The 15,603-nt window shown below is 40.5% G+C and overlaps 1 protein-coding gene across 1 annotated transcript in view; it reads right to left on the bottom strand.

Annotated features, from left to right (window-relative positions):
• LOC124555550 (acyl-CoA synthetase short-chain family member 3, mitochondrial) overlaps positions 1 to 15,603 on the bottom strand; it is a 324,870-nt gene that overhangs the window by 29,617 nt on the left and 279,650 nt on the right. The window contains exon 12 of the mRNA XM_047129506.1: positions 8,440 to 8,662. Within this exon, the coding sequence (XP_046985462.1) occupies positions 8,440 to 8,662 (223 nt within the window). The remainder of the gene's footprint in view (positions 1 to 8,439; positions 8,663 to 15,603) is intronic.

The following is a 15,603-nucleotide window of genomic DNA, read 5'->3' on the forward strand; positions in this document are numbered from 1 at the left end:
ATTAAATTCTCTACAATTTGTAAAAAACTAGATTTGTATCTCTAAGTTTGAGTCAGTTATGACATGATGAATATTGTTGCAGAAGAAGCTGAATAGCACCGTAGTGTAGTGGTTATGATACTAAACTGTTGCATGGAGAGTCATGAGTTCAAAATTCCCTGGACTGCACAATTTCAATTTCTATATTCAGTTCGAGTACATTCTAGAAGTATCCACAAATGTCAAGAATTACTGTACTGGAATGTTCTGTAGCTGTATATATACTGTATGTGTTCTGAATGGAGGCAGATTGCTCTGCGCCCTTGTATGTGCAAGTGCTTAATAAACCTTTGTTATGTGAAGTTAGTGTTCGTCATTCATTTAATCACACCTTTTTCTATGTGATATTATTCTGGCGGAGATGCTGGGTATCGGAACTTGTGACAGCGCACATTATTGATGACACAGTGGCTCCCATCAGGCCATGACAGAGCCACCGCTTACGTGGCGAGAAACCTGAGTTTGAGCCACATTCAACAGATCACAATCTATTGGAGACAGAAGAAGAAGAGGATGTTACAATGACAGAAACTGTGTGCCACCACATGAGCCACCCTTCCGGGTTCTCTGATGATGATGCCAAAGATCTAAACAAGTGGCTGAAGGTATATGAGTGTATAGCCAAATTTAACAAATGGGATGACACCATGTGTTTGGCTAACGTATTTTTCTACTTGGAGGGCACTGCCAAGCAATGGTATGAGAACAATGAGGAGACATTCACAAGCTTGAAAGTATTCCAAGCAGAACTGCACAAGTATTTAGGCGACACACAACGACAGAAAGGCAAGGCTGAAGATAAATTAAACTGCAGGGCACAGTGTCCATGAGAAACTACAGCATCCAACATTCAAGACATCTTGGAGCTGTGTAAAATAGTGGATCCTAGAATGAAGGAGGAAGACAAGGTTGCACATCTCACGAAGAGTGTTGCTGAGGACATGTACAAGCCATACTCCTGAAGGAGGTTTCGACAGCAGATGACTTCATAAAAAGGTGCCAGTATACTGAGACAATGCATCAAAAAAGAATTACATGCAAGAAGTTTCAATGGCTTCCAAATGTTGTATCGATGTCTGTGATGGAGGAAGCAACTAATTTCACAAGTGTTCTGCGTCAGATAGTGAGAGAGGAAGTTCAGAAGGCACTTGGATTGCATGGCAAGCAAAAAACTGAGATGCTTCAAGAGGTCATAAGGAAGGAAGTGGAACAGGCATTGAACCCAGTCTCTTGTCCTTCATTTCCCTTTAAAATGGTTAAAAAGTCAAGACCCAGGCGGAGTTACATTCCTGCAATGCCGCATGAGGAACCAGTTTGGGTACCAAGGAAGACTGACATCTGGAGGACCCAGGATAACCAACCAGTATGTTTCCACTGTGGATGACCGAGACATGTGGTGCACTATTGTTGAGAAAGGCGAAGGATATTTGGTGATGCCTGCACCAGAAGGCAGCAGACCAATCTTAGCTGATGCCAAATCTGGGACGACGAAGATGAACAAGAAGATGTGGGTGCAGGATGACATAGGCCACCATCGCCGCAAGCTAGTCGCCGGGGAGGACGCTCCCCAACATGCCGATCAAGGTCTCCATCGCCATTTAGAAGCTCCAACTGATCACCTAGCTGCCGCAATCTGGAAAATTAAAGGGTGCGACCTTCCTTAGAGGTGAGGCTACTGAAGAGAAAAATCCTCTACCATCGATCACTACAAAAATTATGGGAAACTACATCGATATCCTCATGGATGGCCGACCAGCCCAAGCTCTTGTGGACTCTGGAGCATCATATTCATTCGTTTTGGAGAAGTAGCATCACCAGTTGCAGAAAACCGTATTCGTTGACAACAAAATATCTCTGCTTAAGGTGGCTAATGGGAAACATGTAAAACCTACAGGAAGATGTACCATTCATGTGGGTATAAGTAGCCATACACAGCCCTTAGAAGTCACCGTCTTACAAGAGTGTAGTCATGATGTCATTCTCGGATGGGACTTTTTGAAAGCTTCTCAGGCAATTATAGATTGTGGTCACTCGAAGATTATGCTGGATGAGATGAGATACTGTGGGCAGGAAGACGCGCATCCGAGTGTGTGGAGTCTATGTGTGCTGGATGAAGTGATCATTCCTGCAGTCAGTGCTAGAAAGGTAACTGTCACATGTCAGGCCATGCATCAACCCATGTATCTTGTAGTGGAATGTAAGAGAAGCATAACACTGGAGAATAACTTGGACATCCCAGCCTCTGTCATCGTCTTGTTTAAGAACGGATTCTGTAAACTGTGGATAGTTAATTGTCGCCGAGAACAGCAGATCCTTCCAAGATGCATGTGCATAGCAAATGCTGAGCCGTTAATTGAAGAACAGCTGAGCATCATAGAAACCTCCCATGCCGAGTCTGTATGTGAAATTAGCACTACCACTACGAGACAAGATCTGCTAGCTTGACTATCACCAGATATCATTAAGGAACAACAGAAGAAGCTACTTGCCATTCTTCGAGAGTTCTCTGAATGCTTCAATCCACAGGTGAAGAGTAAATTAGACAAATCGACGGTGAAGCACTGGATTAGCAGTGGAGACCATCAACCAATAAGCCAGAGAGCATACCGTGTGTCAGTAACAGAACTTTGAATAATTCGTGATGAGGCAGAGAAAATGATGAAGAATGACATCATTCAGCCTTCACAGAGCCCATCATCATCACCAGTGGTCCTCGTCAGGAAGGAGGATGGCAGTTGATGCTTTTGTGTTGATTACAGGAAACTTAATAAGATAGCTAAAAGGGATGTTTACCCTCCTCCACGAATTGACGATACACTAGATTGTCTGAAGGGGGCTAAGTTTTTCTCAACCATGGACTTGTACTCGGGGTACTGGCAAATCTAAGCAGATGACGCTGATCATGAGCAAACTGCATTCATCACCAATGAGGACCTGTATGAGTTTAAGGTAATGCCATTTGGTTTGTGTAATGCACCAGCAAGATTTGAACAGATGATGGATAACCTTCTAAGGCACCTGAAGTGGACGATGTGTCTTTGTTATTTGGATGACATTATAGTATTCTCAGTGACATATGATGAACATATAAAAAGACTGAGGGCCATTCTTACGTGTATCCAACAAGGCAGACTGAAACTTAATCCAAGAAAGTGTCTCTTTGGAGCAAAAGAAATCAGAATTCTTGGACACCTAGTGTCAAACGAAGGTGTGTGGCCAGACCCAGAAAAGGTGAGATCTATAATGGAATTTCCTATTCCTAAAAGTATTAGAGATATGAGAAGCTTCCTTGGTTTATGTCCTGATTACCATCATTTTATCAAAGACTTTTGTATCAAAGCCAGGCCACTCAAAGAGTTGTTATAAGCTGATGCTAAATTTATCTCGGGTGGTGCTCAACAAGATTCTTTCAATGTGCTGCGAAAAGCTCTGACAACTGACTCTGTACTTGGTCTGCATGATGAGAGAGCATCTACAGAACTACACGCAGATGCCAGTGGGTATGGGATCGGTGCTGTTCTGTTGCAAACTTTTGATGGAAAAGAGAAGGTTATAGCCTGCCCAGAGAAACTACTCTACTACAGAAAGAGAATGTCTTGCTGTGATCTGGGCCATGTGCAAATTTCGACAGTATCTCTGTGGAAGGCCATTCACAGTTCAGAGCATCATTTACTTTGTCGGTTGACAGGTCTTAAGGATCCAACAGGATGACTTGCCAGGTAGGCACTACATCTTCAAGAGTATGACATTACCATAGTGTACAAAAGTGGAAGAAAATACCAAGACACCGACTGTCTCTCAAGAAATCATGCGAAAGACCATCAAGACTTTGATGAAGATAGTGACTGTCTCACTGCACTCCAGGATCTCTCTGCGGAGCAGAAGAAGGACGCCAAGATATCTCAAATTATGCTTGCCTTAAATCAGTCAGAGGATGTGAAAGGACAATTTAACGTTGTTAATGGATTACTTTGCAAGAAAAACTTTGATCTGTTTGGAAAGAGGTGGCTACCAGTGATTCCTAAACACATATGCTTAGATGTTACACAGTAATTCCATGACAAACCTGAGGCTGGACATTTAGGATTTATTAAGACTGAGACTTAATTAATAGAATCCACAAGAGATTTTTCTGTCCAGGTTTATTTAGGAGTGCCCATCATTATGTGTCGCATTGTCAAGAGTGCCAGAGGAGAAAGGCAGTTCCTCAGAAACCACCTTGCCCACTCATACCAATTCCACCAGCTGAAACACCTTTCCAGCATGCTGGGATTGACTTCCTTGGATGATTTCCAATGTCTGCTAGCGGCAATAGATGGATTATTATTTGCACTGGTTATCTGACACACTATGCCATTACAAAAGCTGCGAAAACAGCCGAAGCATCTGAGGTAGCCAAACTTATTGTGGAAGACTTCTATTAAAACATGGTGCCCCAAGGTCATTAATTATGGATTGAGGGAAAGTTTTTCAATCGAATCTTGTGGCAGAGATAAACCGTGCAACATTACTCATCACATGATGACTGCCTAGCATTCGTATACTAACGGGCTTACTGAACGCCTTAATAAAACCTTGGCTGACATGCTATCAATGTTCGTCAACGCTGAGCAGAGCAACTGGGATGAGGTGCTACCTTTTGTGACATTTGCCTACAACACCGCCAAACAAGACACCATATGATTTATGCCATTCTTCCTTGTGCATGGGCATGAGGCGACTACTACGACAATGAACACCGTGTTTCCATTACATCCTGATGATGTAGACGATGACTACATCAGCCAGGTGTTAACCAGAGCTGAGGAACCTCAGCAGTTAGCTCAACTCCGCATGCTGCAGGCTCAAGAAAATGATCACCAAAGGTATGACGCGAGTCACCGCCCTGTTGTCTAGAAGCCTGGTGCTCTCATCTGGATCTTCACTGTTCGGAAGGTTGTTCTCTCTGAGAAACTCCTCAGGCGCTACTTTGGACCTTATAAGGTTGTAAGATGGTTCGAGAATGAGATTTTCACTCTGCAGCGGAGTGTGCGCTGATATGAAACTTCCTGGCAGATTAAAACTGTGTGCCCGACCAAGACTCGAACTCGGGATCTTTGCCTTTCACGGGCAAGTGCTCTACCGTCTGAGCTACCGAAGCACGACTCATGCCCGGTCCTCACAGCTTTACTTCTGCCAGTATCTCGTCTCCTACCTTCCAAACTTTACAGAAGCTCTCCTGCAAACCTTGCAGAACTAGCACTCCTGAAAGAAAGGATATTACGGAGACATGGCTTAGCCACAGCCTGGAGGATGTTTCCAGAATGAGATTTACACTCTGCAGCAGAGTGTGCACTGATATGAAACTTCCTGGCAGATTAAAACTGTGTGCCCGACTCGAACTCGGGACCTTTGCCTTTCGCGGGCAAGTGCTCTACCATCTCCCGAGTTCGAATCTCGGTCGGGCACACAGTTTTAATCTGCCAGGAAGTTTTGTAAGATAGTTGTCTGATGTTACTTATGAAGTTGAAGATTTTGGCCCCGACACAAGACGACGAATTATCAGAGATACGGTTCACATCCTTTGAATGAAGCCCTATAAGGATCCTGCAATCCAGGGTAAATTCAAAGCTTCAGCAACAGGCAACAAGCGGAAACATGATGAAGAGTCTAGCAGCAAAAGAAGTTCTAGGAAGATCACCGCCAGGGCAAGAATCAGTCATCAGGAGTGGGAGTATGCGGGACTGATGACTCGTACCCAGACTAGGAGGATGTAACACCGAGACGCTGTTCTCTTAAGAAGGGAGCAATCTCGCAGAAGAAGCTGAGTAGCACTGTGGTGTAGTGTTTATGATACTAAACTGTTGCATGGAGGGTTGTGAATTCAAAACTCAACTGGACTGTACAATTTTCATTTCTATATTCAGTTCGAGTACATTCTAGAAGTATCTACAAATGTCAAGAATCATTGTACTGGAATGTTCTGTAGGTATATATATACTGCATCTGTTCTGGCAGGAAGCAGTTCACTCCATGCTCTTGTATGTGCAGGTCCTGAATAAACCTTCATTACGTGAAGTTAGTGTTCGTCATTCATCTAATTACACTTTTTTCTATGTGACAGTATTGTTGATGGGATAGAAGTGTTTTATGATAATATGTTTTAAAGTTTGACTTTACTACCAGTGTTTAGTTTGGCATATTTAAGAAACAAATTCTGCATATACAAGGTGATTTTTTACACGAATTACAAACTCTAGGGGTTGACTGATGAGAGGGTACAGGACAAAAATGGTCTAATGAACTTATGTCTGGAAATGCATGGTTTCCTTCCTAGAGACCATTTATTCAATCATACATTGTTACAGAGACTGTAGTTTAAGACACACTGTACCATTTAGCCCCAATTACTGGATGCATGGTTTCTTCCTAGAGAGTGGTACTGTTTCCCATACATCACGCCCTAGTGCCATCTTCCACCATGCTAAATGGTAATGCGGTGTCCGATTCACTTCTCTTGCTGACTCTTCTTGTAGTGGATTTTATACATCATTGTACACAGTGGTTCTATGTTCGAATTGAGAGCTCACCAACATAGTATTTACTTACAGAAAGGCAAATGGCAGCGGATGGCGGGTAGCAAGGTTGTATCAGGAGACCTATCCCCACCTACAAAAACCACAGCATTCAGTGTCTGCAACAGTGTTTCACTGTTTGTCTAAGACAGGATTATTTCAGGAAGCAGGAAATCATGAAGTATGTACCTGAAATGTTTGGACACCAGACTTGGTGGAAAATGTGATTAAAACTGCGAAAGGCAACCACCGTGTCAGTATCAGACAGTTGGCTTACCACTATGGGGTAAGCCAGACGACCATGTGGAACATTCTCCATGACAAATGTTGCTACCCTTATCACTTACAGCATGTTCAGGGCTTACTAGCGACAGACTTTCCACATCAGGAGCAGTTTTCTCACTGGTTTCTTCACCAGGCATCCACAATTCTGGTATTTGTGTTATCCACCCTATTGACAGGTGAGGCCACCTTTATGCGGAGTGGTATTTTCATCTTTCATAAAAGTCATCCGTGTATGCAGAACCCCTATGGTATGGTGACAGTGAATCATCAGCATTGATGCAGCTGGAATGTGTTGTCTAACAGGCCAGAATTGTTGGCGTTTCTTGTGGGTGACTTTGCCTCTCCTGCTGGAAAAAGTGTCATTGATGATTTGAAAGGTTATGTGGCTGCTGCTTGATGGTGCTCCAGCCCATTTTGCTATTAATGTCCGGTCGCATATCAATCATGTCATCTCAACCCATGTCTGGTTATGGGGCCATCTCAAAAGTGTTGTGTATGCAGAGCCCATACCAGATGTGAAGTCACTGGAGCAGCATATTCATGCTGCCTTTGACTTTGTTCAGATGCAGCATGGCTGATGTGAATCTGTGAGACAGAACATGCTATGGCATGTACAGGCATGTGTTGAGGCACATTTAAACTATTCTCAACACATACTTACCTGTGGCTGCATGATACTGCATGTATTAGACCATAGTCCCTAACAATGTATGATTGAATAAACGGTCTCTAGCATGGGAAACATGCATTTCTGGACATAAGTTCATTACACCTTTTTTGTTCCATATCCACTCATTGATCATTGATCAATCCCTTGAGTATGTACATGGTGGAAAAAATCACCCTGTACATTAACCTTGATATATCCTTTGCCAAAGCTACAAACTTTTTTAAGCTAACATCACACATTAAGTGGTTAATCCCTTCAAAACCATACCACTTATAGTGTACAAAAATTTAAAATAAAATAAATTGACTCCCAACTGAGTCTCTCTCTCTCTCTCTCTCTCTCTCTCTCTCTCTCTCTCTCTCTCTCTCTTCTTTTTTACAAAATATTTGTATTACTTCAGGACACAGAACATCTTTTTATTCTTCTTTGCAATAGGTGTTGATGTTCTTAAAAGATGATATTTTTGTTGTTTTGTGCTCCCTGCTGGAATTGGTGCACCAGGAAACCCAATGGGACCATTTTCTTCGAGAAAGATGAGGTATGGAAATTTATTTCCATTAATGTCCATCTTTCAGGGTCCACTATCTTTGTAGCTAAAGATGAACTGGGTAGATTATTTAGTTATGTGAGTTACTTTGTTGCCATTACTATTCTTCAAGACATTTAGCCAGTCATGTGTATTCATAGCAACTTCATTTTTTTCATTTCTAGCAGCAACAACAGAGTTAACATGTATTGTAGGTGTAAGTTTTTGTTGCTAGATTAATAAAAAAATTTTCTGATGCTGAGTAGCTCTGTTGTACACAAGACATATGAGTAATTTTGAGAATCATATTTTACTCACCTGTATTTTTACAGGAAAAAAAAAGAAATGATTTGAAATTCACTTACTTGATCTTATCATATATAAACAGAGTGGTATCTCCCCTTTTGTAGGTTCTGGAACACCCACAACTGCAGCATCTCCCACATCAGGATGGCTGAGAACCACATCTTCAAGAGCGGCAGTGGACATCCTGTGCCCTGCTACATTTATTACATCATCATCACGAGCTGTTACATACACATAGCCATTTTCATCAATGTATCCAGCGTCCATGGTGTCATAATAACCCTGAAAATTGAAAGTATTTGATAACATGGATGTTTCAGAGGTTTAAATTGTTTAACATAAAATGTATTTGCATGTATAGAATGGAATTTATTTACTGTGATGGCCTATAATGGACTAATAGCTAATCAAATATTAATATTTTTGGCAGCAATTAGTGCATTACAGATCATAATGTAGTTTCAATAGTCTTCTTTATGTATGGGTCGTAAGATGCTTTAAATTACTTGGAAGAATATATTTTCCTGCATATATTTTCCTATTTTTAAATTAACACTTTATTTCACTATGAGAAATTAAAGTCTCCTTCATGTAGGAAAGTGGTCCAACTTTCATCCATTCTGCGCAACCCTCTCCATTAACTGCTAGCAGCCAATAAGATTCTTTGTCTTTCCAAGTGGCTAGCTGCAAGTTATGGACAGATAGTGAAAACCTCTCTCCTCTCCTCTCACAGGAGCACCTCTGTAAAGTTTGGAAGGTAGGAGACGAGGTACTGGCAGAAGTAAAGCTGTGAGGATGGGGCATGAGTCATGCTTGGGTAGTTCAGATGGTAGACCACTTGCCAGCGAAAGGCAAAGGTCTTGAGTTCAAGTCTCGTTCCGACACACAGTTTTAATCTGCCATGAAGTTTCAATCTCTCTCTTGCACGCAGAACTATTACCTTACATTGCAAAAACTGAACTATTCTTTCAATTGTTTATGTTATTTTCATGTAACAATACAACTGTGAATGTGTAACTGTAAAAATGTGAATGTGATTTCAAAATAAATAAGTCATGAAGTGCTTCACAGACAAATGAGGAGAAAATTATTTACTGCATTTATAAGTTTTTGAAATGTGAATTTGAAAGCAGTACTCCTACTGTTTACATTTGAAGACACACAAGTGGACAGTAGAAGCTTAGGTGCAGCAAGAGATCTGTAAGGAGAAGAAATGAAAGTATCAGAGCTGTAGAAACCTTAGAAAATGTTGGTCCTGTGTTGCCTCAGAAGCAATGAAATCACAAGAAACCTGTAAAACAAATGATTGTTTTGACAACAATATTTTAACATACTCCATGTTTGAAATGTATATAAGTGGCGAAAACCTGACATAAAAAAAACCTCGTTAAAATTATGCATGGGAAAATTGGCTTAAAAGGCACACTTAGTCAATGCATAAACGTTTTTAAAACATTGACTTCAAATATGTTAACATGAGAGTTTTTAATTGAAAGAAGTGACATAGGTGCAGGGTGGACCACATCACTTATAAAGATGTACAGTACAAGAGAAGGAGGCAGTTCAACAGTGTATTATTTTGACTAAACATGGGTGAATTATAATCATTCCAGGAATATCTGCTAAAAAATAAGTGATGGTGCTGGTAGTTTGAAAGTTCACATAGCAAATGATTCTTGGATAATTACTCTGCATGCTGGCTGTATTTCTCGTTTTATTCCTGAGAGTAAAATTGTATTTTCATGTAAGAAAAACAGCAGTGACTACCATTCAGAAATGATTGGTGTCATTTTTAAGGAGAAGCTTACTGAACAATTTATGCTTCAGAGTCAGTCACTAATGTACCATAGCAGTTATAATTCAACTGTTACAGAAAAATGCCAAGTACAAACAACAGAAATGTGTATGTTGTGCTCTGGCTTAAAAATAAAAATATTCCACAAAGTATATACCAGAGTCATGCTGAATTCCTGCAGCTTGTTAATTCATACAAGGCAAGTGACAGAACATACAAACTTGACTCTCTTGCACCTGAATGTGGTCACACGGGTTTGTGTGTACCTACATATCGCCATCAGTACAACCAGATGGAATTAATTTGGGCACAGCTTAAATGCTATTTGGTAGAGGGAGAGAGGGATGTGTGGCATTGGGGGGGGGGGGGGGGAGGGAGGGGGGAGATTCAAGATAACAGACACTGAATTGCCTGTACATGAAGCAATAGATGACATCCCCCCTTCAGCATGGGTACACTGTGTGTGACATGCTGAAAAGCTTCCGGAAACATACTTTGACAGGGAGGTGGAGAACCTGCCATCATAAATTTACAGTCAGAAGGTTTGGGCACTCTCAGATAGCGGTGATAATGATATTACAATGTAGATACTTTGGTTTTAAGGACTTGTGGCTTAAAAAATGCATTAGCATATCAATTGCATACCAGATACGTGAGAATTTCCTAACCTTTATTGATTAGGAATTTGTATCCAATGAAGTATGCAGTCTATAATGTTCAACATATTGTCCAAGGACAAGTTAAGAGCTTACCAGTGCATAGTATGCTCTAATAAAACATGAGACTGCTGCCGGATAAATCAGTCAAAAACTCTGATACTTTATCAACCAAACCCATGTCACCTTCAAGGCACAAACTGGAGAAATTACTTAAAATGATAGGAAGGGTTACCTGTCAAGATATCAGTGCTTTTCAACATTTTCAGTTACAATTTACCACACATTTTTTTGAAAAAAGATGGTTAATTGTTTGCCTGTTCAATGGACCATAAATGTGGTCTCTCAATGTAATATTGAAGGAGTTAGTTTACACTCATAATGCCTGGAGACAGCAGAGATTGTAACAACATAGTCTTTTGCATTAGTCTTTGCTATCAGTAATTCCGTTTTATGCACGGTGGTTTAAACTTAACTATACGTCAAACATACCCACATTTTTTTTAAAAAAATCTATGGAGTAGAAGCTGTTGTCAAGCAAATGTAATCATTTTGGTTTGTGTTCGAAGTTGATTTTGTTGTGTATTACATTTTTATAATACAGTCCAACTCTCAATAAATGACAGTTACTGCAACCAGTTTCAGCGCCCTTCTCATTAGACAATCATCATTTTGAGAAAAATTGTAGTTGATGTCTTCACAAAGCTGTATCAGCTGTTCTCACCTTTTGACATCACATAATGTCAGCTATAGAGATTTCTTTCATGTAGATGATTGATCAAAATGAGATTTAAAATTTATTGGCTCAAATGGCTCTGAGCACTATGGGACTCAACATCTTAGGTCATAAGTCCCCTAGAACTTAGAACTACTTAAACCTAACTAACCTAAGGACATCACACACACCCATGCCCGAGGCAGGATTCGAACCTGCGACCGTAGCAGTCCCGCGGGTCCGGACTGCAGCGCCAGAACCGCTAGACCACCGCGGCCGGCTTTAAAATTTATTAGTCCCCCTCATGGACCTGAATGTATAAAATGATGTACTGTAGGCAAATGAACATGAATGCTGTCCACTGAAACACAGTTTGACAATATAGAGTTTGTTTGGCCACTCTCTGCCACAACACATGGGCCGACCTCATCCCTCTCCAAGCTTCCCTGTCACCCCACATCTATGCATGGAAGCACCATCCTACGTGATTGGGGGATATAGTTAATTTCACCTCTTTGTGCATTATCAAGATAAATTACACAAAAAATTGTGGTGTGCTTACAGCATGTCTTTATCAACACAGCAGTGTGGAATGAGAATTCAACACAATCGTAGTAGCTATGTCCACAACTTTTACAGATGTGAAGTTCTACATCTACATCCATACTCCGCAAGCCACCTGATGGTGTGTGGCGGAGGGTACCTTGAGTACCTCTATCGGTTCTCCCTTCTATTCCAGTCTCGTATTGTTCGTGGAAAGAAGGATTGTCGGTATGCCTCTGTGTGGGCTCTAATCCCTCTGATTTTATCCTCATGGTCTCTTCGCGAGATATACGTAGGAGGGAGCAATATACTGCTTGACTCTTCGGTGAAGGTATGTTCTCGAAACTTTGACAAAAGCCCGTACCGAGCTACTGAGCATCTCTCCTGCAGAGTCTTCCACTGGAGTTTATCTATCATCTCCCTAACGCTTTCGCGATTACTAAATGATCCTGTAACGAAGCGCACTGCTCTCCGTTGGATCTTCTCTATATCTTCTATCAACCCTATCTGGTATGGATCCCACACTGCTGAGCAGTATTCAAGCAGTGGGCGAACAAGCGTACTGTAACCTACTTCCTTTGTTTTCGGATTGCATTTCCTTTTTTTTTTTATGATTCTTCCAATGAATCTCAGTCTGGCATCTGCTTTACCGACGATCAACTTTATATGATCATTCCATTTTAAATCACTCCTAATGCATACTCCCAGATAATTTATGGTATTAACTGCTTCCAGTTGCTGACCTGCTATTTTGTAGCTAAATGATAAAGGATCTATCTTTCTGTGTATTCGCAGCACATTACACTTGTCTACATTGAGATTCAATTGCCATTCCCTGCACCATGCGTCAATTCGCTGCAGATCCTCCTGCTTTTCAGTACAATTTTTCATTGTTACAACCTCTCGATACACCACAGCATCATCTGCAAAAAGCCTCAGTGAACTTCCGATGTCATCCACAAGGTCATTTATGTATATTGTGAATAGCAACGGTTCTATGACGCTCCCCTGCGGCACACCTGAAATCACTCTTACTTCGGAAGACTTCTCTCCATTGAGAATGACATGCTGCGTCCTGTTATCTAGGAACTCCTCAATCCAATCACACAATTGGTCTGATAGTCCATATGCTCTTACTTTGTTCATTAAACGACTGTGGGGAACTGTATCGAACGCCTTGCGGAAGTCAAGAAACATGGCATCTACCTGTGAACCCGTGTCTATGGCCTTCTGAGTCTCGTGGACGAATAGCGCGAGCTGGGTTTCACATGACCGTCTTTTTCGAAACCCATGCTGATTCCTACAGAGTAGATTTCTAGTCTCCAGAAAAGTCATTATACTCGAACACAATACGTGTTCCAAAATTCTGCAACTGATCGACGTTAGAGATATAGGTCTATAGTTCTGCACATCTGCTCGACGTCCCTTCTTGAAAACGGGGATGACCTGTGCCCTTTTCCAATCCTTTGGAATGCTACGCTCTTCTAGAGACCTACGGTACACCGCTGCAAGAAGGGGGGCAAGTTCCTTCGCGTACTCTGTGTAAAATTGAACTGGTATCCCATCAGGTCCAGCAGCCTTTCCTCTTTTGAGCGATTTTAATTGTTTCTCTATCCCTCTGTCGTCTATTTTGATATCTACCATTTTATCATCTGTGCGACAATCTAGAGAAGGAACTACAGTGCAGTCTTCCTCTGTGAAACAACTTTGGAAAAAGACATATGTAGAATGAAAAAATTGCAATATTTGTGGATTGTCAAAGTGGATGTGGCCTCTTTAATCCTTATAAAATCTAACTGTTTATCACTGACATTTATTTTCTGCACAGTTAGTTTTTGTTGTACATCATTTTCTCATTTATGCAAGAACGAGAGGGATACGTAGTTTACTAGTACTATTTTGTCTCCTTTTTTGTGAACTGGATTGATAAAAGCATATTAAGGAATACCTTGGACACTACCACTATGAAAGTATTAATAGCATAACACAACCAAAAAACCTTAAAGAATGTAGTGCCAAAAGTATGTTTTTAGGTTTTGATACCTCAGTCAGTAAAAACAGAGCCCTTATAGGGTCACCTTGTTGTCCTCCCATCTGTCTATTAAGACCCATTCCCTTCAGGAACAGGCCAATGTATTAAGCTGGAATTTATGTTACATACTAAAGTCTATGGTTCCTTGGTGGTGTAAAACATTTAAGCTTCTAAGTCAATACTGTTAAAAGATACAGCCATTTATGTTACAATTTTTGATGTTCACAAACTCAGTCACCAAAACCTACAGATGAACTATCTGTTGATCCTGTGGTCTAGCAGTAAAGCAAGCACCTGGAAACTGGGAGGTTGTGGAATCAAATGTTGGTTGGAGCACAGATTTTTCAATGTTCATTTTGCTCTAGCCTTTCATTTTAACCTAGCTTTCACTTATCAATGCTATGAGAAGTCACCAGAAACAACACATAGTTTGTATGGTATATTAAACCGTATATCCCCTTTCCTTGGTTGGATAACTAGGGGAAATTAGGGACACATAAGCTGCCAAAGTGATGCCCAATAGAAAGACTTACACCAGGCCACAGAGCCACATGAAATTATTATCATTATCAGTATTATTATTATCATTATTATGTGAGTCCTACTCAATCTTATCTGTTTTTTACTTTCATTAGTTTCATTTTTTATTTTTTTCGTCTGGAGGATATAGAAGCTAAACCAAATGGATGGTGAAACGAGCACTGAGGGTGTGCTGCAAGGCCCTGCATAAATCAAGAGAATAAAGTCCTCATTCCATACTTTACAGAAATCTTGTTTTTCAAGTGGATGTTACTTCATCTCTATAATACTGAGAAATTTATCTGCATAAATATAAAATAACATATGTTCTGATAGTTCTGCTCATACAAAAATGTGTAAAAAAAATGTGGCCCTGTATTGGTTAAAAAATAATTTAGGGCCTATTTGAGGATTTTCATAGTAACTGAATTTTGTGTTGATTTGGCCAGCTGAAGTGGCCGAGAGGTTCTAGGCGCTAGTCTGGAACCTTGCGACTGCTACCGTCACACATTCGAATCCTGCCTCGAGCCTGGATGTGTGTGATGTCCGTAGGTTTGTTAGGTTTAAGTAGTTCTAAGTTCTAGGGGACTGATGACCTCAGAAGTTAAGTCCCATAGTGCTCAGAGCCATTTGTTGATTTGGGTAAACTGTTTATAATCCTTTATTGTGCATTTTGCATGAAAATTCACACTAGGAATAGTTAATAGAAATTATTTACCATAATATTTTAAAGTGAGAATGCATTGTTGACATACATTCTAAAAAAGAAAAATACATTTCATGGAAGGAAATTTTATTTAAATATTCTGTAATGTTTAATTAACTTTATTAATGTACTTTTCTTAGTTTATTTCCTGTTTATTTGTGTCCTGCAGTATTTTAGAAAGGACAAAATTTTCTGCTTGGACTGTTATTCAATTTATTTACTCTTCATGATTGTGATTTCAACTTATAATACAACTT

Source organism: Schistocerca americana, chromosome X (assembly GCF_021461395.2).
Source record: "Schistocerca americana isolate TAMUIC-IGC-003095 chromosome X, iqSchAmer2.1, whole genome shotgun sequence".
Taxonomy (NCBI): domain Eukaryota; kingdom Metazoa; phylum Arthropoda; class Insecta; order Orthoptera; family Acrididae; genus Schistocerca; species Schistocerca americana.